At 49.1% G+C, this 26,651-nt stretch overlaps 1 protein-coding gene across 1 annotated transcript in view; it reads right to left on the bottom strand.

Annotated features, from left to right (window-relative positions):
* The window catches only part of LOC135813187 (tripartite motif-containing protein 2-like), a 238,245-nt gene that overhangs the window by 62,962 nt on the left and 148,632 nt on the right, over positions 1-26,651 (bottom strand). The window contains exon 14 of the mRNA XM_065326404.1: positions 20,337-20,474. Within this exon, the coding sequence (XP_065182476.1) occupies positions 20,337-20,474 (138 nt within the window). The remainder of the gene's footprint in view (positions 1-20,336; positions 20,475-26,651) is intronic.

The following is a 26,651-nucleotide window of genomic DNA, read 5'->3' as shown; positions in this document are numbered from 1 at the left end:
ATGACTATACTATTTACGTCACAAAACAACTGACCAATAGTGTGTGATTTAAGCACAGATAGTAGCAGCATAGCCACCACCAGTTAATGGAAGCTCTTCTCATTTGAAGTATAATGTGAATGGGAGGGTGGTGGCACATAGAGTCCCATGCATGGCTGCTCAGTGAACCAAAAAAGGAAAGCGTGAGCCAAAGTCAACGCAGCAAGAGCTAACTAAGGTGCTTTGGGAGCACATCCGCAGCCGTTGAAAGCACACCTAAAGCAAACTCAGTTGACGTGCGCGATAGAGGGCAGTGCATCATTCTTATCACGAACTGTTGTTAGCCTGAAGGCTAACCCATCATCTCTATTTTTGGATTGCTAGGCAATGTTTTACTATTGGAGTGCTGTTTCATGTGTTGCTATGAGCAGTGGACACTTGCAGTAGAGCAGTTCATCAATGTATGATTAATGGCACAACACGAATAACAGACTTGGATGAGCAGATTTTCATGATCCCTGCAGGTAATAGGGAACGTTTTCAAAGGTTGCTACTGTGCTCAGTGGATCTCCAGTCAAGTCTGTATGTCATAGGATCAGAGGTCTTGCAGGCAATTATACTGACTGATGTATGCATGGCAGCACTTGTGAGCATGGAGTGTGCCTCCCCTTGTGTGTCTGCTTCCTCCATGCAGATACATATTCATAGATCTCAGTGCATTAAGTGTCTATATCAATATTGAGGCTCAGTCAGACAGGACAGCATATTATGTACTGATCGTGATAACACTAGAGACAGTGAGCACTACGTTGTTGTTGTTGACTTTTATTTTACTTCACCAATTGCACAGGCATGATTGCCTTCTTACCGGCCTATAGGTCCGGTTCTCACAGAAAAATGAAGAAAATTATATGAGGAAATGTATAGAGATAAAGACATGCAAGCGGTATGATTATTATTATAGAAATGTTTGTTATGACATTGTGTGTATGCTGACACTCAATTTGTGTGAACTTTTTATAATGTGATAACAAATAAAATGTAGTGGAAGCATTTCATGAGAATATATGTGTGAACATTGGCAGACTTTGTTGGATGGGGACACTTTTTAGCAGTCCAGGGAACATGAAGTACGGCGAGGGGTGTTGGACTGTTGGCATAGAGTTTACAAGTTAAGTACGTCAATATCAGATAGGGCTCTCTTGAATTGATCGGCAGCAGTTATCGATCTTACATCAGCCGAGAGGGCGTTCCATGCAATACTGCCGTGAAACATCATACTCGAGCGACCAGCAGGCCCGCGAAGGAAAGGGACTTGGAGCAAGTTGGAAACTTGGCCCCTAGTGATGCGCTGATCGTTTAGGACGGTGTTTGGAGCAGTCGTTGTAAAGAGTTGCTGTAGGAGTGGGCTACAGTATCCATTGATACAGCGGTGTACAAAGATTAGAACTTTCTGAGTGTATGTGTGTGCCAGGCTGACTATACTAAGAAGTGCCAGAAGCGGTGCGGTGGGGGTGAGAAAGCGCTGTTGCAAGGTTGCACGAATGCCGGCTTTGAAACTCTTCTCCAGACGTCCAAGCAACTGGGCAGAAAGCCCAGGAACAAAGCTATTCGAACCATAGCATAGCTGAGAGAGGACCATGCTGAGGAACCAAGTGCGTCTGGCGCGCAAACTGAGTCCTTGGCCATGCCTCCAGAGCTGGCCAATGGTCCTAGCAGTCTTGCGGCTCAGGTGTGCAATGTGGGGCTTCCAGGACAGCTCCTCATCGAGTATTACCCCGAGATACTTAGCCGAAGGTGTGATAGCAAGTTTGTCAGCATGGCAGAACACCTCAGGCTGGGTGTCATCTGCGCCACGGGGCTTTATGAAGAGAAGCTGAGTTTTTGCTGCATTCAGCAGCAAACCTATATCTTCTAGCCACGTGGCGAGGCTTGTGATTGCGTGGCTGAGGGTTCGGCATACTTCAGTGGGGTCGGTGTCTGAGCAGTCGAGAGTAATGTCATCCGCAAATTCTTGGTGGTTTACCGCTGGTGGCAGGATCGTGCTCAATGTACTAGTGTACAAGACAAATAGCAGGGGACCAAGAACGCTGCCCTGTGGGACACCACGAGAACAAGAAACGGCAGGAGAGAGATGTCCTTGAACTCTGATCTGCTGGAAGCGGCCTGAGAGGTAATCAGCAAACCAAGTGAGTGGAGTACCAGATATGCCAAGAGAGAAGAGTTCAGTCAGAAGACGCTCGTGCTGAACGCGATCAAACGCTTTCGACATATCTACGAACACAACTCGGGTGTACTCTCGTCGAGATTTGGCTAGAGACCATCTGTTGACTGCGAGGGCAAGTGCATCCTCTGTGGAGTGTTGTTTACGATAGGCAAATTGGCTGGTGGGTAGAAGCTGGGCTGATTCGAGATAGGTGGTGAGCTGTTTCTTTACAAATGCCTCCAGAATACGGGAGATGATGGGTAGCAGGGAAACTGGGCGGTAGTTTGTAGGTGAGGTTGGGTCGCCACCCTTAAACAGAGGGGTGACATGTGAGGATTTGAAGGTGGAAGGAAGTTGGCCTGTTCTGAGCGAATAGTTGATAATTTTGGTGAGATTGGGTGCCAATATTGAGGAGAACTTGTGTAGAAGTAGGCCAGGCACACCATCACTGCCAGTCGCCTTATTTGGGTCCACAGAACTCAAGCAGGACTCGACGGCAGAAACTGCGACCGGCTGGAAAGCAGAGAAACCACATTGTTGGGTTGGTCCCAAGGGAGCTTGAAGAGTGGCGGGACGCGCTGGGTCATGTACGACACTACCAAATGTAACACTGAGATCCTGTAGGGATGCCTGTGGGACCTGGGCTTTCTTTTGACGACCAGTTACGACATTCAACACTCTCCACAGTTTTCGCTGGTCACTCGTTCGGCATTGTTCAGTGAAGAACTGGTTGCGCAGCTTCCTGTCGAGTCGACGGGCCATGGCCCGAGCTTCTCTATGCTGATCACGCAATTGTACATTCGCTTGATCTCTCATGAGGAGCCGGTGTAAATGATTACGTTTACGAACTGCACCCACAAGCTCATCCGTCAGCCAGGGGCACGGGCGGCGTGCGCGTTTACGCTGGGGTACCAATGGTGCATACTGGTCTAGTGTGGACATGATAGAAGAAGTGAAAGAATGAACCATATCATGGATATTGCTGTGGGCATCAAAGTCTTGCTGCTGTTTCCTCTGGAGGTCGATACTGAAACTGTCCCAGTTTACTCGATGGAGACGTCTGGTGGTTTTCACTGACGATGACACGTGCTGGTGTGTGTGAATGTTCAGCCGGGCCAGCACAGCAAAGTGATCACTTATGTCTAAGTGTATTGCTTCACAGGTACCATCCAATGGGGAGGTTCAAAGGAGCAAATCTAGCATTGTGGATGATGTTGCCGTGACCCGTGTTGGAGATGTAACATAATTGCAGAGATTGTAGTGGGAAAGAATGTTGTACAAAGGGGATGCAGATGGAGAAGTTGGATTGCTAAAATCAACATTGAAGTCGCCAAGTAGCACAGTGGATTGCTGACATCCCTGAACAGCTTGCTCAATGTTCTGATCCAGTGCGGTCCAGTAGGCAGCAGAACTATTTGGCGGCCGATAACAACAGCCGAGGAGCGTTCCATGTCGACCCGGGGCTAGAATCTCCAGCCACAGCATCTCTAGCTCGCACTCTAAATCGGCCCGTTGTCGAACAGCCAGTGACTCATGACAGTACACAGCAACTCCGCCACCTCGCTGATCAGGTCTGTCTCTTCTGTATAGCTTGAAGTGCGGGATGGACAACTCCTGATCGGACACATCCGGAGTCAACCATGTCTCGGCTATTGCGAGAACGTGAATGCCTCGTGTTGAGATGAACGTTTGAACTTCTGCTACCTTCCGCCGAACACTACACACATTCAGAAATCCCACACTGAGTGACTGGGTCGAGGAGGTAGGTGGTGCTGTGGGTGTTACATTATAGTTATAGTTCTGCATTTTTTTTTTTTTTTTTTCAAGTCACGATCAGACTCTGGCAAGCGGACTAAATCGTGAGCCTGGAGCTAGATTTGTTGGTTTCCGGGAATCCTTCTTCTTCACCCCAGTTGCCAACTCTGGTGAGGACTCAGTGCTGGCATTCCTGCCTCGACGTTCAGGCGTGAACCAAGTGTGGATCGCTTCGGTGTTGATGTTTGATGCCACTTCTGATAGGAGTCGCTCTGTCCGTTCTAGATCTCGCTCTGCAATGTCTACTTCGACGTCCGCGAGGGGAGTCCTGGGGTGTGCTGTCATGCTTGACAGCGATCCCTGTGCGGACGACATGTCTGGCTCAGTATCTGTCAGGTTTTTCAACGCTGAAGTAACCTCAGTAGGCCCCTCATCGACTTCCGTAGTTTTCAAATTCAAATCCGTTTCGAACACTCCAGTGCTGACTGCGGGTTCTCCAACATTTGACCCCACAGGAGTTGCACTCGTACTACATCCAATACTCGAGAGAGTGCTCGGGCTGGTGCTGGGCCTGCTGGCAGTGCTGCTGCTGGAGCGTGCCGAGTCTGGCGACTCGTTTTGGACTCCGGTCTGTACGGTAAGTTCACCAGGTTGCACTCCGACAGTTGCAGTTGCGCTTGTTCTGGTGTGCGCGGTTCGCTTCGCGTATGTCGTTCCTGTGGCGAGTTTGCAATCTGCGGCGATGTGTCCCGGTTGGGAGCATTTACGACAGGTTGCAGGCTGGCCTTCGTAGCGTACACGAAACAAGTTGTTCGTAGATGTTTTCACATACGACGGAATCTGCATGTTGGGGCGAAGAGAGAATGTGGCGAAGCGGACACCAGTGGCAATGGCGAGCCCTGACTTCGTCTTGACAAATCCATGGCGAAGAGGCCCAACGGCCGATCCAAAGACACCCAGGCTTTTGATAATAACGTCGTCTTGGACCCAGATGGGCACATCGTGGATTTGGATTTCCACGGAATCAGGCACCAGTTGAGTGACGCGCACTTCCACTGACATGAGATGGAAACCGTTTCGGCAAAGTCGTGTCAGAGTGTCTCGGGAATGAAACGTGGCCTTGCAGCTCAAGTTACTAGTCAGCTGCACGGATATCAGGTCGGTGTAGCCATGTTCAATCATGGCCTCAGCAACTTCGAGGGTTTTCGTGTGCAGTGGAACGTGGAAAGTACCCGTGTTCCTCTTTAGAACTTTCGGAGAGACCGAATTCCAACTGCGATTTTCACCGGATGTGGGCATTTTGGAACGCTCTAACTATCTACTACCTAATTTTAAACTATCCAGTCCCTACCCTGCTCCAGACCGGCCTGCTGACGGCTGGCTCCTACAAAACCTGCGAAAAACTACGGAGCTCGAAAAAAGCTAACTGCCCTGTAGCTTGTAACACGAAATGTCTACGTGAGTATGAACAGTTGTTCTGTGGATCAGCGAATGTACTGTGTAACTATCACGCTTAATTTTTTGAAATTTTCTCTGCAGCATCAGTGGTCATGAACATGAACATGAACTGCCAAAGAATTAGAATTATAATACTGTGAGAGTTGAATTTCTAATGGGGCTTGCACACTCTCATTAACATGGTGGAGCACAACCAGTAAGTTGCTTTGCAGTCTACTCCTCTAATACGACTTTTAGCGGTAACACAAGTCAGGATCGCTTATTACTGTCACGTTTTATTAAACATGGTTCTTGTCTTGTAGAGTCTGTTGTTTGATGTCATACATTGTCTAGTGTACGTGTGCGTTTGGTGTGATGGGTGACACCTATGGTATGTGGTGCACGCAAGAGTCCGGGTTGTCAGGGCGTGATTTGTAGGTGGTGCGGTTGCCTTGGTCTTTTGGCGTGTGTTCTGTACAATCATATTGGTCTCAGATTGTTGGTCATGATTCACCCCCATTGTCATCAATGCCTGTTCTTTGTTCTTCCTTTCTCAGCTCTTCGGTGTCCTTCTTTGTTCAACTTTTCCTCTCCTTCTGCGCCCTCGTTGCTTAGTAGATATACTTACCCCACATGCATGCACCTGCCACCGCACACCCAGTTGTGCGTGCACACACACGCTAGGCCCTGTGGCCAAGAATAATAATATTATGTATACACACGCATACACACGCATGTATTCCATATTGCAATATGCATGCAAAACTTGCTCGCACCAGCACACCAAGCATAGAACCTAGTCGTGGGGATTTGCCATTATCTTTTTTTTCTTCACATTTGTCACTCTTTGAAATATCACCAATGATAGCAAATTGCCGTGTTAGCAAGAGCCATTGGCATTGGGCATAGCAAGCCAATGCATGGCTCATAATTCTTATCACCTCATAACGCGCACAGCACGGCAATTTGTAACAAGCACAATTGGCAAATATGTCACCCGGCAACAGCATTGTTACAAACATGGTGCCCCAGCAAACTCAACTGGAACGCACCAACACAAACACGGCCCCGGCAACCGCAAACGGGTACGCCGTTACAAACATGGTGCCCCGGCAACAGCAAACGGGAACGCACCAGTACAAATACGGCCCCGGCAACTGCAAACGGGTACGCCATTACAAACATGGTGCCCCGGTAACAGCAAACGGGAACACACCAGTACAAACACGGCCCCGGCAACAGCAAACGGGTACGCCGTTACAAACATGGTGCCCCGGCAACAGCAAACGGGAACGCACCAGTACAAACACGGCCCCGGCAACAGCAAGCGGGAACGCACCAGTACAAACACGGCCCCGGCAACAGCAAACGGGTACGCCGTTACAAACATGGTGCCGCGGCAACAGCAAACGGGAACGCACCAGTACAAACACAGCCCCGGCAACAGCAAACGGGTACGCCGTTACAAACATGGTGCCCCGGCAACAGCAAACGGGAATGCACCAGTACAAACACGGCCCCGGCAACAGCAAACGGGTACGCCATTACAAACGTGGTGCCCCGGCAACAGCAAATGGGAACGCACCAGTACAAACACGGCCCCGGCAACAGCAAACGGGTACGCCGTTACAAACATGGTGTCGCGGCAACAGCAAACGGGAACGCACCAGTACAAACACGGCCCCGGCAACAGCAAACGGGTACGCCGTTACAAACATGGTGTCCCGGCCACAGCAAAAGGGAACGCACCAATACAAGCTGGCCTGGCAACTTCAAACAGGCACAACTGACAAACTACGGTACCCAGCAACAGCAAATGGGTACACTGTTACAACATCAGTCTATCACATCAAGATGCCGCTGCCACAACATTGCAGCAGCAACACAGCAGCCATGTATACGTGGCCCTCCCAAAAACAGACACCTAGAGCCAAACGCACCCATCACACTGCTTATCACGGCCGATTTGAGTGACAATGGCAAACCACACCTAATGCTTATAGTTAAATGATGGGATCTGTGTACCGACTATCGTCACGGAATCAATAAATGTCAGCAAGGCATAACACTCACTTGCACTCACACCCTGTCACGTAGAGATGCTACTCTACTTTTCCATTGTGGTGGCATGCCGGCCACCTGCCGAACATAGCGCTTGGAAGCTGTACTGCGCCACCGCCCTGCCCAGCGTATCACCGCTTCACTTGCACCTCTTGACGCCAGGAGTGTCACCCCACCAATCCGCATCGAGTGGGAGCTCACCTGGTTGCAGTTGAGAGCCTGACGAAGTATCTTGTTCAAACATGGCGGAGGAAGGTAATTCCCTTCAGCAAAATCGAACACAGGCTTAGAGCTGTAGGCATGAGCTGTCGTGCGCCGGAATTCGGACATTGCCAGTACCGTGCATGTTTCGTCGCCAGTAGAAGACACTGTGACAGTTCCACCTTCGCCGGATTGCCGCGTCTTAGTGACTTTCAGCCGCAACGTGACCGAGTCGGGTGCAATACTGAGAGCCTCGCACACAAGTGCTCTGTGGCTGTCAAACGTTTGAATAGAAGGCGCCAGATACTCACTGGCACGCAGCAAGTCATAGAAGGCTAGAGTTACACTTGCCCACAGCATAGTCTGAACCACACATGCATAATTTGAACGTTGCAAGTATCGCCGGAAATGGATCAAGTCGTCCACCGAAAGCTCTCTCCGAGCCAACGCTGAGGGGGGCTGCCGTATCTCTATGCCATGCAACACTGCTGTTAGGCGAGCAGACTTTAAACATCCACTGCCGCCCCATTGCACAACAGGTAGCAGTGGACTGCCGCTAGGTAAACGCGAATTGATGACAAAGACAGACTTCTTACAACAAAGAGACTAGTGGTGAAGGGCACAGTAGTTTCAATAGTAGGAGAAAGTGCCACAACGGAGTTAGTACAGCAGAACTCTAAATATGCAGCAACACCAGGCTTAACGTTTGTTTGGTACGCTCCGAGACGGAGTCCTCAACTAGCGCGTCACTGGCCGCACTCAAACCAGCGAGCTAGGGGAAGGTACTTGTACTGGATAGCTGCAGGCTGCGGGGGCCAGTGCTCGGAACCGAGACATTTTCACTCACACCCTGTCATGTAGAGATGCTAGTCTGCTTGTCCATTGGGGTGGCATGCCGACCACTTGCCTGATGTAGCGCTCGGAAGACGTACTTTGCCACCGCCCTGCCCGTCATATCACCAATTCACTTACATCTCTGGCCGCCAGGAGTATTGCCCCAGCAATGCGCATGAAGTGAGAGCTCACCTGGTTACAGTTGAGAGCCTGACGGTGGATAACACGGCTCCAGCTGGCCTGGCACCACCGTCCCAAAAAACACTGGCCGACAAAATAGCCACGCAAGCCAACATCGACCAGGAGGCACCACCACGGCAGCAAGTGAAAGGATGCCGATGGAAGACAGCAGACCCCGCTTCGGATAACGAGTGTGAGCATACCATGCATCCAGAACTGAGGGCAGAGCAGACAATTGACGAATCACATGCCGAACGGTGTCGTTCATGGGTATATACCTTGGGCTGAAGCGGGCAGCAGGAATTCTGTCATTAATGCTGTGACCAGTGCTCGGAAGTAAGTAATCATAATAGGTGCGGCCTGCATCGCAGCGGCCCAATGCTACAAACCATGGTCCATTGAAAACCCAAAACCAACAACAGAGGCAGCCGGTAGACATGCCTAGCTCAAGGTCAGGGGATTGTGATCACTCAACATCATGGAAAAAGTATCCGCCAGTCCAGTTCGCAGCAAAGAAGCGCCGCCAGTTGATGTCCAAGTGGGCATCTGTGGCAACGGTGCGGACTGAGTGAAGAGACGAAGCTGGGCAGCTGAAATCGGTGAGACGGCAGATGAAAGACCTGCCAGGAGGAACCGCCGGGGCGGCGATAAAGGACGGGATGCCGATAATGGTCAGCCGATCCCGCTGTGGGCAGCGAGTGCGCATGAACCACTCACTCAAAGCCGCTAGAATAGTAGAGAACTGCTCGTCAGGTAGCCACATCACCTGCTCCAAGCAGTCGACGTCTATGCGAAGTACCGTCACCACCGTGATGAGCGAACCACCTTCTCGGCGCCAGTGGTGACTAGGATGCTGAGGTGGTCAAAGAACTGCAGAACCGTCACGTCAACTCGTGCCACGAACCACCAAGCAAAAGATAACATAAGCACTTAGTTTTGTGCAGCGTACTGGTTCCTGTGCAGGCCAGCACAGCTAGCAGGAATAGTTTTATACCAAGAACGACTGGAGGCAGGATTTTTCCCTGAGATAGTGGAATACCGTGTGTAGGCAGAGATGGTGCGTAACGAACGCACCGTGAGCATAACATCTTCAGATCCACATCGAAGGCCACAAGCGTTTGACAAACACAACTGATACGTAGATGATCAACGATCGTCCCTCACTCAAAGTCGTAGTGACATGTTGAAAACCACCAGCCTACTTTGTCGATGTACACACCTCCGCTCCTTGTCGACTGCTTTGGCTAGAGTATTGGCAGGTGATCACAGCCAGTCCTGAGTTGGCGTCAACGCCAGGCGCTATGTCGACGCGCAAACAACTGGTCCTCGGCGACGATTAGTCCGTGCTTGGCCTCATGAACTCCAGGAAATGCACGACTGCGACGAGGAGCTCCCCGATCTACCCACGCAACAAATAAATAATTTCAACCAAGCGCGATCCTTCGCTGCGTCAGCGAAGTTGTAAATTTGCAAGCGCTTTCAGCTCAGCGCTTGACTACGCAGCCGAACACAACTGATTCCCTTCTAAGAAAGAGAAATTACCAGCCTGACAAGGAAAGCACTTCTTGTCCAAAGGAAAAGACAACCAAATTGCATTCGACTAGCTACTGCAGCGCACATAAAGGCAACAGTAGCAGCAGTGCAAACAAAATGCAATTTACAGACCATACTAGGCACAGAATAATAATTAATGATATGCATCAGGAGACCATCACTACGCATGTGCCCGCGTGGGCTAACTTGGCTTTGATACTCAAAGCCGGCATTTTGAAGTTCAAATATATAATTATAACCTATCATATCGTTTTTGTTGTCGTGAGGCGGAAGCCGTTGGAGAAGTTGATGTGCTAAATGTAAAAAAATTGTTGTAAGAATGGCGCTTTGTGCTAATTTTGTATCTCTAGGCAGGTGAAGAGAGTGCTCAACAATTCTCGACCTCGCCTCAACAATGATCATGCTGACTGGGGCCGTGTTGGTGTGTTTGTACAGGCTCTTGTTGCTTGTTTGGTTTCAAGATGACTTGTCAATCAACGGACGTAGTGGTTTCTGATAAAACGCATCTACTCAAGTGCTGAGAGGTCAACAGTGCCCATGTGCCACAGGTTGAAAAAATGTACAGTGGAATCAGCAACGATTCAGTCACTATCAATCACCATAACATCACTCTGCTTTTCCAACTCTCACATGTACGTCACCCAGTGGCACATGACGCTATTTTATCCTTTGACTGCTACGGGGTAGAGGGAATGGTTTGATACCGGAACGGTACGAGCCATCCCTTTGTGTTGGCCCATTGCCTCCAAGTTGCCCAATTGTTCGCATCAAATCAGAGGTGGCTCCAAACCGGAAAGGTATTAGAGTGCACGTCACATTCACTCTGAGTTCTGAAATTAGGTAATTCCTATCGCTCCATGACGGCCGGGACAGAGTAACAATAAGCCTTATGTGTGCTTCCATTACTTTTCATTGGTGCTTTAAAGGCGAGAGGCGAGCCGCTGTTTACCTGCGCACAGCTTTTTTTTTGTGCGATTTCACGCCACTTTACAATATGGCCGCCGAAAGTCTCGATCGGGCTTCAATGGCAAGAAAATTTGAATTTTCAAATCGCCAGAACCCAAGTAGGCCATGGTTTCCCGTGGATTTTGGTGACTGGTTAGCCCAGACAGCCTTGGGAACACGCTGATCACGTGCGTCTTGTTTCAAGCTTTCCGCTCGTACCTCCAATGCCTGCCTTTCCTTCAAGAAACAATTGTTCTGCGTCGTGCAACTTTCGCTTCGCTCTGAAGTACTCCTTGTGTCGTCGCTGTCAAACTCGGCCCCGAGAAGCCTTTCTTGGATTTTTCCCAGGCTAGATGGCAATTTTCCCAGGTAGAGGATTATCCTCTGGTTGTCTTCCCTGAGTGTCGTTGTTGTCCGCGCATGAACTTCTGAGTTCGCGAGGCGGGTCAGGAACCTGTTTTCTCTTGATTCGGAAGACAAATGGCGTGGCCGTTTAGTTGCTGTTGAGTCTAGAAGGCTGCTTCCTGCTGTAAATTGCTTAGTTGGCATGTGGGATATTGTAGAAGAAGACAGCAGCTGGCCAAGTGAGCTGGGAATTGTGATATCTCTCCTATTGTGCGTTGAACGAGTACGAAATGTCCAATTTGAATATTGTACAAGCACGCACGCCAAGCAGAGGCCGATAATCACAGGAGCGGTCACTCTCTGGACTACCAGGAGTAGTTTTGAGCAAGCTTGAAGCGGAAAGACAGCTAACTGGGCAGGCCAAGGACGCCTTTCCACCCTTTTTCTCTCTCAAATTACGTAAAAGTCGAGTATCTCGCTCGAGCGCTTTCAAGACTTTTCTCTTGGATTCGCTTCCCAAATCGTGAAACCACGCAAAGAGCGACATGAGTTTCTTCCAAAAACGCAAACTCATCCTGTATTTGCACTATTCCTACAATGTTACATAAATCGCACCGAAGTGGCTGCACTGGAACAGCCGTGTGCGACAAGAAGTTGATGTTTCGAAAGAAGTAAAACTCAAGTCGCAGTGCGAAGCAACAGGTCAAAAACTCACCTGCTTGGTATGGCGCTTTTGGTAATCGCAGAGCCATGAAATGTTGGCTCGGAGTAAAACACATCATAGTCTTACTGTGACATGTAATCAAAATACCAAGAGAGAAAGTGAATATTGAGTCCGTTCCGGTTTTTAACCTATTTCCTATTTTAAACCGTCCCCTCTACTGCTGCCAGGGCTCTAAGAACCAGGGGAAACGGTTCATTTTAAACTGAAAACACACATCACACTTAAAGGAGTGTAACTCAGGCATCTTTCCTCGAAATATTATAGTCTTCCTGGAAAGCTATTGCAAGAAGTAAAATCATGAGCTGAAGCACCAATCTTCAAAACAAAGTCGGAGACAAGCTGAAGAACCAAGAAAAATTTTCCCCTTTGTCCCATTCGACTCTCCTTGGTCGTATCGAGCGCAAAGATATTTTGACCACTTCTGTGAGTACATTGCTCGATTTGAAGTGAGGGTGTCCTGACTGTAAGCTGGTAAAAAGAGCTAAACAAAGAATATCAAGTGTCCAAGCAATGTGCAAAACATATTGAACCGCGTGTGGATATGCGTCTCTGTCGAACACCAACGAAGTCAACGAATAGTAAATCCATTAACTCAAAGATTGTTGCAAGCTGTTTGGTTTGAGAGACGGGTGACTCTTCTCTCCATCTCCTGCTTCTTGCTGGGGATGATATTGGTCTAAACGTTCAACGGACAGAGTCGGTAACGGACAATGAGTGAGAATAGAGGTTTCAAAGGCCTGAATAAATTCAACTGGGCCTGCTTCAATGTGCGTGGACTAAGTTCTCGGAGTAAACAACACCAAATTATCGAGGACGCAAAAAACTACAAGCTGGACGTTTGCTGCTTGCTGGAGACGAAAGCGCCGGAGGGGGTCGACTATTGTCAAGACGGCTACCGCTTGCTGCTGCTTCCTTCAACGAGCCGTCACTACGGGCTCGGTTTCGTTGTGTCACGGCGTCTGTCGGACAAATTTGTTCGTCACTGGGTGGTTTCCGACCGAGTCGCAGTAGCGCAATTCAAAGTAGCTAAAAGCGTCATTTCCGTAGTGAACGTCTACGCGCCGACGTCGGGACTTGTTGCGACGTCGCATGACTATTTGGAGGAGTTTTACGACAGTCTTGAGAGGGCGCTCACAGACATTGAATCGTCATCCAGTCTACTGTTTGTAGCTGGGGATTTTAACGCTAAACTGGGCAGACCTAGTGCAGCATTCAACTGCATTGGCCAGCATGGACGCGGACGACGAAACTACACTGGTCTTGCTTTGGCAGAATTCTGTGGGTCCCATCAACTATTTGCTGTCAACACAGCTTTTCAGCACAGAGCATGTCATACCACAACATGGTCAATGACTCGGAGATTAGCATCAGGAATCACGGTCAAGGTGTATAATCAAATTGATTTCGTACTGTGCCAAAATTCCCAGAAGAGCCTTCTTCTGAATGCACGGTCATATGCTGGAACGTCTACCTGTAGCGATCACCGCTTGGTGATTGCTACCTTTGACCTACCAAAATTCTACGTCCTAACGTCACCGAGAAAGCATACCCCGCAAGACAGTCGGAAGAAAATGGATGTGCAGCAGTTGACAGCCAGCGCAGAGAGAAGACAGCGCTATCGGGACCAAGTTGAAAAGCATGTTACAACACTACCTCCCCTGGAGAAGGAACACCTTGATGAAGGCTGGACTTCAGTTGCAGGAATGATGCATGCCTCGGGATTGGCAGCTGCGGGAGAACTGAAGCTGATACGGTGTTATAGACACGGTTGGGATACGGTGATGGAAGAACTCTCGGAAAAGATTAAAAATCTGCGACTCCGCACGATGAACGCTCAGGACACCCACCAGATACAGAAACTCCGTGAGGAGAGAAACCAAGTCTCGCACCAACTGCGACGTAGAGCCAAGGAATGTGCATCTGCAGACCTAGACAGAAAAGTATCAGAGATCGAACAGCTGAAGGATGATGCCCGAATGTTCAGAGCTGTACAACAGCTACACAAGAACAGAACCAAGCAGGCCGTTGTGGCTGACCAAGATGGCAGGCTAATAGTCCAACCTGAGGAAATGGCTGAAAAGATAGCAGAGCACTTCCATGCTGCTCTCTTAAATAGCGACCAAGAGAGACTGAGCATGGCTGACTATAACATGGGCGAAATGGAAAAGCCAATCGAAGTGAGGAGAGCAGCAGCACGGCTAAAGAACAACAAGTCACCTGGGCCAGACAAACTCCCAGCAGAACTATTCAAATATGCGCCTGACAGCCTTTTCACATATCTTGCCGAACTGTACACCATGTGCGTTGAGACAGGACAACACCTGACATTTGGCAATGGCGAGTTAAACCCGCTGCAGAAGCCGGGAAAACCAAGAGGCCCGGGAAGTAGTCTGAGACCCATTGTTCTGCTCAATGCCCTGCGCAAGGTACTTTCTTTAGTGGTTCTAGCACGAATAACCCCCCGAGTTCAAGCTTATGTATCGCAAATGCAGAGTGGGTTCAGACCGAATAGAAGCACTACAGATGTAGTATGGGCTCATCGATGGATCGCTGCACGCTGCCAGCACCTGCAGTCCAGTATAAGTATTCTGGGTATCGATATGTCTCGCGCCTTTGACACTATTAGTCGCCGGAAACTCGTCAATGTTTTGCGGTCATTCCTGGAGCCAGATGAGGTGCGCCTGGTCCAGCTCCTGGTTTCAGATACAACACTATCAGCACGCATCAAAAATACCCAAAGCCGACCATTTGCAACAACATCTGGCACCCCACAAGGTGACTCGCTGTCACCCGTGTTATTCATCATCTACCTCGAGACTGCACTGCGCCATGTTTTCTCCTGTATTCCACCTCGACCTAATCTAGACATCACCCTCAACCTGCCGCCGTCCCTAGGTTATGCCGATGATGTGGACTTCGTCAGCACCAGGTCTGAGTACCTGGACTCGATCCTTCCTATTGTTGGCGACTGCCTCGCGGACTGGGACCTGAAAGTTAACCAAGCCAAAACAGAACGCACTACTATCCAGAGGAAGAAGGACCGAGTGGAGAAAGAGTGGAGGCGCACACGCAAGCTTCGATCCCTTATTGGAGACAAAGAGGATGTCGCACGCCGAATCCAGATTGCTTCGGGCACATTCAACAAGATGTGGCCATTGTGGTCACGCGGACATCTGGTCTCCGAAAAGCTACGGGTGAGGCTCTACGAAGCCTTCATCAAGCCTCTGCTGATGTACAACGCAGGCACATGGGGCCTCTCAGACTCTCAGCTGTGTACTCTTGACTCGACATATCGGAGACACCTGAGAGTTGTTGTGGGTATCCGCTACCCACAGATTATCAGCAACGATGACCTCCACCGCAGAACAGAGACACAGCCCATAACTGTCCTGGTTAAAGCTGCTCGGATGCGACTACTGGGTCACATCTGCAGACTGGACAAGGAGTCCCCAGCACAAATGGCCATGACATCATACTTCCGGCAAACAAAGGACGAGAAAAAATTCCGTGGTCGGCCGCCTTCCACACTCCCAACAATACTGAGAACAGACCTCGCAACAAAGGGAATGAAGCTGCAGACGGATAAAGATCTCTCACACATCAGGGACCTGGCAGAGGACAGAGCAGTATGGCGGCAGCTTTTCCGCACCTGAGCCTGCAGAGGAATGCCCGGATTTGCCCAAACGGAACATGACATGATGTATGGTGAATTCAATGGACAATCTGATATATTTCTTCAATATCCTTTGCCTCCTGTTTCTTTTTTCCTGCCTTCGACCCCGCTGCTCTGTGACCCTTCCTTCGCTTTCTCTTGTCCTTACTGTCTTTTGACTTGTTGAGCGGCCTGAGCGAATGCTAGGGGTGGATGTGTATTTTGTCGATTTGTTGATTTTTGTAGTAACACAACCTGATACAAACGCGGAGAGGCAAATAATAATAATAATAATTGTTGCAAGCGCAAGCTGAGAGCATTCTTTTCGACCTACATAATATTTCGATTGTGAGAATCGAGTAAGTACTGACCACATAACAATTATCTACACATACACCTGCCCTGCAAATTCTCATCAACACACCATGTATATGACCACGTGATACTACGGGCTCAGAGCCTGGTCGTCATCTAGAATCCCGGTATAGTATGGGATCAGCAGTGAATGGGTTACAGAGCCAGTCCAGTCTCATTATCCAGATCATGTTTCCGATGGGTAAACAAAAGTATAGTAGGTGTAACAAAAGACCTCTCCAACAAGAACAACCATGCACAAGTATTATTGAGTGGAGTGGGAAATGTTTTTTTGGAATTTCCCGAATTTGGAAGACCTGATGACATCACATTTGCTTAGCTTGCCAGGAAAGGTCGACCACAGCATATACATTTTGCAGCCTTTTTAATTGAAAAGGTAGGTGCTTGGTACATTCTGAACCCTTCAATGGACCCCGAAGTTCCTCCCGAGGAGACTCCACCTCCAGGGAAACGAACTTGGCTATTATTTCGTGAGGATACAGATGCTAAACATTTGATGGAGGAACATGTTGAAACGGTGAGGTAAGACTCATTTTTGACAATGGAGAGGGAGGTTGATAACCAATGTTGCAGGAAGAGTGAAACTGCTGTGAGTATCAACATAATGTTCAGTTATACTTCCATCACCTGAGCATCCAGACTAAGCACCCAGACTAAGCACCCAGACTGACCAGTCATAATAACCACCCAGACTGACTAGTCATACTGACCACTTATACTCAGGGGCATCGGAAGCAGTTCAACATTGGTGCGCCCAAAGTGTGTGTGTGTGGGGGGGGGGGGGGGTGCGGGGTCCTCCCGCGGGGAAAATGTTTTGAAAATTGGGCCCAAAATTCCATATTTTAATGCCACAGAATAATATGAGAAATAAGAATACGCATGGATGACGACACGCCGCATTGCGGATGCAAAACATGGTAGCTGTACAAGAGTCGACAAGCCAACAACAAGGTTTCTAGGGAATCACTATATCAAAAAGAGTAATGAAACACGTACTTATATATGGAAACAACAAACGAGGCATCCAAGGTAAGAACATAATTATAACAATGAAGATCGAATTGAGGTTGCTGTTCTGAGCATGGACAAATTGACAAAGCAACATTAAAACACATCTAAAACTTTCCGAAAATGCCTCTTCGATACTCACGCTCTCCAACAAAGTCATTCGCAACTGTATTCAAGTCCAAGGCATCGCAGTCTTCCTTGCGAACATGAAGAAGAGCATTACTGGCTGGTGGTATCAACAGTAGCTGGAGTAGGACACATACTTATGACAGGAAGAACTGACGACTGGACAAAGACTGCACGTAAGACACAACACTCAGCACGGTCGGTGCACCATCACCTTTAGCAACGCAATGCGCATGAAGGACTGGCAGCTGGTCATGAAGGAGATCCGTCTGGATGTCATCTTTGTACAGTGAGGCAATGGCTGTTAGCTCTGTACTGTAGTCCCGCCCAGCAAAGCCTTTGAGAAGAAGGTCTTCCATATTCCGGTATTTGCAATAGCCTTCCTGATCAAATCGCTGACGGATGGCTTGCACAACTGCGTCAACTGCAGCAAAGTACACAGGGCGATAGTGGGCCTCGACTGTGGCAGGGAATGAGGGAGCACCAGTACCTCCTTAGAGCCTTGCTGTTACCTTCCTCTTTCTCGGTAGTTGAGGTTCAAGCACGTCATTTGACTGCTGCAGCTCCATCACGCTCGACCAGAAAGCCTCAAAACTACTGTCAGTACGGAGAAGCAGGAGAGTGTCAACAGTAGCTTTTGCAATGGCTTGGCCTTCACTTTGCAGACAAGGTGGTAGACTGCAATGATTTGCTGAGGTTACCAGCAAGAGATAGAGCTTTCGCAATGAGAGAGACCCCGAAGACGAAGTTAAAATTCACCAATTGAATCCTCACACCATTGCACTTTGCTGACATCTCCTTATCATTCTTTGCAAGCTCGGTATATGACTCCAGGGACTGTTGAAGGACGCTGTAGTTGGTCTGGATGCTCTTCAGAGATGCAGCTCGAACTGTCCACCTGGTCGGACACCAGGTGCGGAATCTAGGTTCTTCTGGTGCAAGCTCAGTTTTCAGGCGCTTGTACTCAGCAGTATGTTTCGCAGAATACTTTAGGAGCTTGCTGAGCTCAAATGTGATGCCCATCGCATCCCTGACATGCTTGACATCACGGATCATTTCCTGAGAAGCGAGATTCAGGGCATGCCCATATCAGTGAGTATATACCGGTAGAGCCCTGGGCTCCTCTGCCAAGATCTGGGTGGCAACTCCTGTTCGGCTACCTTTCATGGTAGAGGCACCATCATAACACTGGCCTCGACAACACTCCAGCTTGAGGTTCATCCTCAACAGGGCATCCTTGATTACGCTGACAAAAGTGTCAGCATTAGCCGTTGCGATGGCATAAAATCCTCAGAACTTCTCATGAAAATGGAGCTCCGAATCTACCTGTCGAATGACAATTATGCAGTGCCCTGTACAGCTGGAGTCAGTGGTTTCATCCACCATGATGGCGAGCTTACATTCGCCGATACTGAGTGCAAGTCCACGGAGGATCTGGAGTGCCATCACCTTCAACATTTCGTTCTGCATATTGGCACTCGTGTATTTTCCCTTCTTCTTCCCTAGCCACGTCTGTAGCGACGGTTGGAATTCGCTGAAGACGGTCAGGAGCTGGTGGAAATTGCTATCTACTGGCACACTGAAATGACTTGCTGAGGTCTACTTTACTATCTATTTCACCTCCATCTTACGATGCTTCTCGGAGAGGCAGCCCTTGTCAAGCAAGAAACTTGATGTTACGAAGGATGAGGAGGAAATTCTGCACACAAAATACTCACTTACGCTTCATATCCCAATGCAACCACGGATAATTGTCATACCAAGATGGCAAGAATGCACGGAACACAACTTGGCTAACCCTGAAGGCTCGTTTTTTCTAGTCATGTGACCTGGTTTGGAAAAGAGCATCTCCTATTTTGGGGTAACCATGGGAACCTTCCATCTCTTCGAGTCAGAACAATAAACTGCCACCACGGAAATTTGCCACCTCTGTCCATGCTCTGGTACAAAGGTTCACACAGCACACCGTACATTTTGTATGCATGCATGAGATACCCCATACCTTTTCAGGCCTGCAAAAAGCGTAGAATAGATTTTTAGAATTTCGACTTGGAAAATTATTGGTGCGGCTTTGGCCGCACCAGCCGCACCGGTTCCGACGCCCCTGGTGCTGACCACCCAGGCTACGCACCCAGACTGACCACTCAGATTAACTCAGACTAAGCCAGACTAAGCACTCAAGTTAAGCGCCCAGACGCCAAAACCAGGTGATATGAGTTTTTGCCTTTGCATAACTCCATAGAAAGGGTATGAAGAGTTGTATACCCTTGGTAGCTTAGTTACCCTTGATCATACTGTACACTCTAGTACTATGATCATACTGTACACTCTAGTACTATGATCATACTGTACACTCTAGTACTATGATCATACTGTACACTCTAGTACTATGATCATACTGTACACTCTAGTACTATGATCATACTGTACACTCTAGTACTATAATCATACTGTACACTCTAGGACTATGATCATACTGTACACTCTAGTACTATGATCATACTGTACACTCTAGTACTATGATCATACTGTACACTCTAGTACTATGATCATACTGTACACTCTAGTACTATGATCATGCTGTACACTCTAGTACTATGATCATACTGTACACTCTAGTACTATAATCATACTGTACACTCTAGTACTATGATCATACTGTACACTCTAGTACTATGATCATACTGTACACTCTAGTACTATGATCATACTGTACACTCTAGTACTATGATCATACTGTACACTCTAGTACTATGATCATACTGTACACTCTAGTACTATGATCATACTGTACACTCTAGTACTATGATCATACTGTACACTCTAGTACTATGATCATGCTGTACACTCTAGTACTATGTGAACAATGGAAGACTGCTATCTGTACTGAACTTCCAGTCAACATTGTGTAATTAAACAGAAGTGGAACCACACTAATCAACCATATATCTTACCTGCAGTCTCTTGTTGTTGTCAATCACCACAAGATCACCACCGTCATCCACAGCTACATCAGTGGGAAAGTTGAATTCAGCATTACCACTGCCCTGTTTGCCTATATCACGTATGTATGTACCATCCAGTGTGGTGACCTACAGGTACATACATGTACATCACAACACAATACACCAACAGAAAAGAACAGCATGGACAAAACGTCATTTTAACATTTCAAACGTTTCCCAGTACAGAATGATACAGTATGTCTGCATCATACATAAGCTCAGGTACTCATGCAAGAATTGCACGAAGATGTGGGCTTTGCGCAGGAAAGCTTAGTTGCCAACACACACGGGTATTATAGGCACAGTGCTGGTGCTGCGCGTATGTGTCATATTGCTGTCCCTGCACAGTTTACAAGTTGGCCAATTTTTACTTTTTAAATTTGAAATCGTGCTACAAAGTGTGTAATGGAGTCGCCATGACAAATACTGATATTAAAGAACTAAAGACTATAATATTAATGACGGGAAGTGCCAGCTTCGGTAACAACTAGAGAGGCAGAAGAAGAGACAGGTGCATGCACAGCGAAAACAGAGCAGTTACCATGCAGGCACATAGCACTTGCTCTGAGCAAAGCAAAGCTAAGGTGGCAGCGGATGAATGCTATGACAACCGAATACAGTTCGATGCTTTTCTTAGCAATGAGGGATGCAATACGCTTGTAAAGCGAGGCAGATTGCTTGCCCATACCACTGGTTGTCGAGAAGACCGAAATTGGCCAATTTTTACGGGCATTTTTATGATTTCAATTCGACAGATATGTCTTGAATTTCTCAAAACCTGTCTGGACATGAAGGAGCTGTCCTAAACTTTAGTTTCTTTCTTGATTTGCTGAAATAATGTTTTACTTCTCCCCGCCATCCCACCGTCTCTATTTTGTTTGTCTCTGCTCTTTCATTCATTTGCCACTTTGTTTTCTTCCCGAGTGGACGTGGGAATGCAAACGGGCATCAGGATTGTTGTATGTGTGTGGTGCGACTCCTCATGCCAGGTAGTTATGTGAGCCCTAGGTGGGTGAAATCTTCGCCTCGTTGGTCGTTCATTTGCAGACGCTGGGCAGTACAACATTGGCAGTATGCTTTAGCCCTTGGTGGGAAGGTCGTGGGTGTCAGCAGCTAGTCCTTGGCTCTCAATAGTCCGTACAGGCAGTACACATTAGCCAGTGGTGGGCGGTACATGAACGTCTCCCAGCAAGCAGTATGCTTCAGCGCTTGGTGGGTGTATGTGTTACACCTGGGGGGGGGGCAGTATACTTCATCCCTCAATGGGATGTTTGTGATAGCTCTTGGCGAGCTGGTTGCTTCAGCCCTCAATGGAATGTACTTCCTCCACGTCATTAAAATTGTTGCTTCCCAGAGCGATTTTTCAAATTTATTTTGTCCACTCAACGTGAAAAGAAATCAGCTAGAAACTGAGGCAGAGCATTGTCTACAGACCAAGCTTTAGTTTTGGCCTCCCGACTTTGCTGCACTTACAGATAAGGTCGACATCTTCATCAGAGTTTGAGGCAGTCCCTTCAGCACTCAGCGATTCACCATATAGTCCCGGTTGCGACCAATGGCGATGACCACGCCGGTGGTGCGCCAGAGTTTGGTGCGCGGATCTTGAATGTCAACCCGCATGCCAATGCGAAATGGGGACAGTGATCTGGCAAACTCATCATAATGCTGTTCTTGGGTGGCAGACTGAGCGGCAGAGCGCTTGTAAACATCGGTGGCTTTGGCTTGCCAATCAGGAGCAAAGCTGAGATGATGAGCTGTCATGAAGGAGGACGATGGTCGACCAAACAGTGCTCGGGCTGGTCTCTGACCATTTTATTGGGGATGTTGCGCCATTCTAACAATGCGCGTCTGAACCCATCGACGTCCAAGTTACCGTCGAACGTGGTCTTCAAATCGCTTTCACGGCGGCTTTGGCATAGCCGTTAGACTGAGGATAATGAGGTGAAGACATGGAGTGCTGAACTTGCCATCGGGTGCAAAATTCAGCGAAGCGACGTGATGAAAATTGCGGACCACCATCAGTAGTGAGGATGCTGGGACACCGACGTCGACGAACCAACCACGGAACACACGGATCACATCGGCAGAAGATGCAGTGCGGCCGATCTTGGCGATGCAAGGCCAGCCAGTGTGACGGTCGACGTAAACCAGGTATTCCCACCCTTGACAAGAAAATAAGTCGGCACTGGTTGACTGGAATGGCAGGGTGTGACGGCGGTCAGCGATGACACGCATCGGTTTCTTACACTGAGACGGAGCGTGCAAGCGACACTGTTCGCAACTGTGAAAGACTTGGGCGATGTCATTAGACAAGTGTGGCCAGTGCACGACTTGTCGAGCTCGACGCTGTGTGCGGTTGAGGCCTTGGTGGGAGGCATGTAGATCCTGGAGGACACGTGGGCGGAGGGTACGCAGGACCACAACAAGTTGGCCTTTCAGGACAAGATCACCGTCGACTGAAAGATGCTCGCGGATAGTGAAGTACGGTTTCACAGCTGAGTGGACGCCGCGCTGATCATCAGGGAAACCTTCACGAACGGCTTGGAGAAGGGCCTGATAGTCATCATCGGCACGGGCAGCGTCCAGGAGCTCGCAGTGCCGGAGGTCTGCAATTCGGCCATCCTCGTCCTGGCGGAGACATGCTCTGATGGCTGGTGCTGAGAGCGCTGAGCTTTCACCGAATTCTTCCTCACTGGTCGCCTTGTCGACCGGGTTACGGGACAGTGCATCAGCAAACGCATTCTCTTTACCCTTGTGCCAGTGCGCGACGAGTTGAAATGATCGGAGCTTCAGAGCGAGGCGTAGCAGTTGTGGATTTTCTATCTGATCCAGGGTGTACTTGTTTAGAATCGGGACCAATGAACGGTGGTCAGTGAACAAATCGAATCAGCTGCCGGACAGAAAGAGGGAGCATTTGTGGACAGCCCAAACCACAGCAAGTAACCCCATTTCTATGACGGCATAACATGTCTCTGCGGCGGTGAGAAAGCGGCTGCCACACTGCAGCATGCGCCACTGGGTATCTTGGCGTTGCCATAACACGAACCCAAGTCCGTTCAGGACAGAGGTCGGTCTCTAGCCGAAGGTCGTCAACAGCACGGTAGTACGAGAGAGTCGGCGGCGATATCAGTTCAGACTTTGTGGCGTTGAAAGCCGCGGTGTGGACATCATCCCACACAAACTCATTCGTGGTCTTCAATAGCGGACGTAGCGGAGCGGCGAGCTCAGATATCCGTGGGGTGAATTCTCCACACTGATTCACCAGACCGAGGAAGGTACGGAGGTCGGTACGATTAGTGGGTAGGTTGAAGTGCTGAATGCCAGTAACAAGGCGATCACGCATGGTCTCGTATTACCTGGTACGCTGTCCCTGCTGGCATTGGCGGTATACTCTGCTTGAACAGAAGTTGCAGAGTGCAGCTTCGCTGAAATTGCAGCAATTGTGGATCTCCCTGAGGGAAGTCAGGTAGTGATCGAAGGACTCTCCATGCTGCTGTTGGTGGGCGTAGAAGGCGATCCAGTCCAGCAGAGGGTTCCGCTGGCCGCGAATGTATGCCTGTACAGCCTTGATGAGATCGTCGTCATCGTGGTTGTCAGCCAGAGGAATTGTGCCCTCACGAAGAAATCTCCGGAGGTCCTCGTCCAGACACTGACGAACCGTTGCCACTCTGGTGGCATTGTCCTGGGAATCCAGGTGCTGGCACCGGGCGTAGTCCTGCCAAAGACCTTCCCATGCGGCAAACTCTGCGAGAGAGGCAGAGGCAAGTAACAGAGGGCGATCGACCGAAACTGGTCTCGCCGCAGGTACGCTTGCCGGTGGGGCTGGGGTGGACGTTGCGGTGGCGGAGGTTGAGAAATGCTCCTCAAAGTTCGCTCCATGAGCTGTGTCAGGTGTTGCTCGCGGGTGGCGGCGGTCTCCATCTGCTGTCTCATGAGCTGGGTGAGGACAGCAACGTCAGGGCTGAGTACTGGTGGGTCTGATTCCGCCATGCCGGAACGGAAATAATTTCAAATAATTTCACTTTATTTGAGAGACGAAGCGCCAGAGGTACTTGCAAGACCCAGACCTGAGAAAGACTAATGGAAACTGCTACTAAAAAAAGTTCACTGCGCCATGTGGTATCATCAAGTCCATGTGATGATTAGTTATATTGAAATAGAATAATGCAACGAAGGACTGAGTGAGGACGATTCGTCAGGAAACTACCAAGGAAAAGACTGAACAGCAACAAGAGACATGCACTGTTGATTATGGGCACGGAGTACACACATGCATGCATAGTATCAAGAGTACTATGCTGTAAGGTTGTACGCACGTCCATGCAAGGAGATGCAGTAGCATAATAAGAAACATGAGAGTGCAAATATGTACGATGTACACGGGTACACCACACAGGCGTATGGTACACATGTATGCTTAAACTCAGGTAGCCGGGTAATTGTGCGGACCTCACCAGGGAGAGCGTTCAACAACAGAGCACCAACAACAGAAAATCTCCGCTGACCGCGTTGGCTACGGTTTGCCTAGCTTAGTAGGCCATTTGACTGCTGATGGCGGGTAAGAGTGCCTTGTGCCGGGGTTAGAAACTGGGGGAGCACAGGGCTGGTGCGGGCGTGGATGCACCGCCAGAAGGTGATCAATATGTTCTGCCTGTAGAGCTCGCTGACACGGTACAGGGAGTGAGCAGTGAGCAGCGGCTGCATGACTGTCCGGGGCGGGTTGCCATCATTGCAGCGGATGGCTCTGTTTTGCGTGGTTTGCAGTCGTTTCAGTTGTCCCTCTCGCATTGCGGCTGAAAAGCAGCAGGAGCCATAAGCAGGTCGGGCATTATGACCGGCTTCACATACACCTGACGAGAGCGTCTTGATAGGCTTCGGCGTGCCCACCACAAGGCGCCAATTTTCTTCTCAACCTTGGTGAGCACATAGTTAACATGTGTTATGTTCCACCAACTTGGATAGAATGAATCAACGTACATAAGGAAAGTGCCTTATGTACAGACTACATACACATATTAGTGCTACAGACTACATATTAGCGCTAGCTAAATGAGCGTGCCAATTGTATGAATAATGTGATACAATTTATCCCTGTCCTCTGAAGTACATACAATATCACACCATGCCCCCCCCCCCCCCAGTTGAATTACCTAAAATGCAACTAAACTATGATGGGACTTAAACTCAACTAACTCAATAAAACACGATTATTTTTAAAATTATGTCAGGATTCTAACCCAAACAGCTCAATTCTAACAGGGCAATTCTTCGTAGTCAATTGTGGCTGTTCTGGCAGTGTCCTATGTTCCTTTTATTTCCATCCATCGCATGCAGGTCGAGTCAATCATACCGACAGTTTCAGTATCTGTGAATAAGACTGCCGGCGGGTTGATGTGATATCGAACCTATCAACTGGCCTTCTCTGCCTTTGACTGCGCCACACCTGGGTTGTCTCAGTCAATGGGAGTGGGAGCTCCGCCGCACTTCTGGGGATGCTGAGCCCTGATGGCGCTCTAACAGGACAATCGCCTGTAGGCGGGGGGGGGGGGGGGAGACATCTGGTCGGTAGGTTTGATATGGGCGCAGAAACCTTCTATTGCGCCAGTACACACGGCCACCATCTGTGACCAACTCCTGCGGCACTCCGACGTCAGAAAACCACTGGCGAAGCGACCGGATCACGTCCTTTGATCTGGTGCCAGGTGCTAGACGATCAATACACGGCCAACCGGATAAATGATCCGTGTAGACGATATAGCTGTTTCCGCTGCAGCTGCAAATATCTACACTGGCACGTTGGTAGGGCAGGGTTGGCACTGGGTCGCGCAGCAGGGGCTCCTTTTGTTACGACGATTGGTAGCGGCGGCATTGGGGGCAGTTCCTGACCATATTGTCAATATCGTTTAAGAGTCCTGGCCAGTACACAACTTGACGTGCCCTCTGCTTCGTTCGTTCCTGGCCATGGTGTGATGCGTGAAGATCCTGCAGCACAGTGTAGAGAAGTGGCTTTCGTATCACTGTCTGGCAACCATTCAGGATGATGCCGTTCTCAACAGACAAAGAATGCCTCACGGACCAATACGGCTGGATGCATTCCGGCAGCGGGTTCTTTGCGTTTGGGAACCCCCGCTCGACAGTTTCAATGAGCTGTTGGTAGGCATTGTCGGCCCGTGCTGCTTCCTGGAGCTGTGCTTCTTTGCAGCTTGAGAGAATAGGCTGCTGATCGTCGCCACAGAGGGTAGTAACCGACGCCACTCGACCGCA

This window comes from Sycon ciliatum, chromosome 3, assembly GCF_964019385.1.
Source record: "Sycon ciliatum chromosome 3, ocSycCili1.1, whole genome shotgun sequence".
Classification (NCBI taxonomy): Eukaryota; Metazoa; Porifera; class Calcarea; order Leucosolenida; family Sycettidae; genus Sycon; species Sycon ciliatum.
Note: the sequence above shows the minus strand (reverse complement) of the source record. Positions and strands in the feature narration are given on the sequence as shown.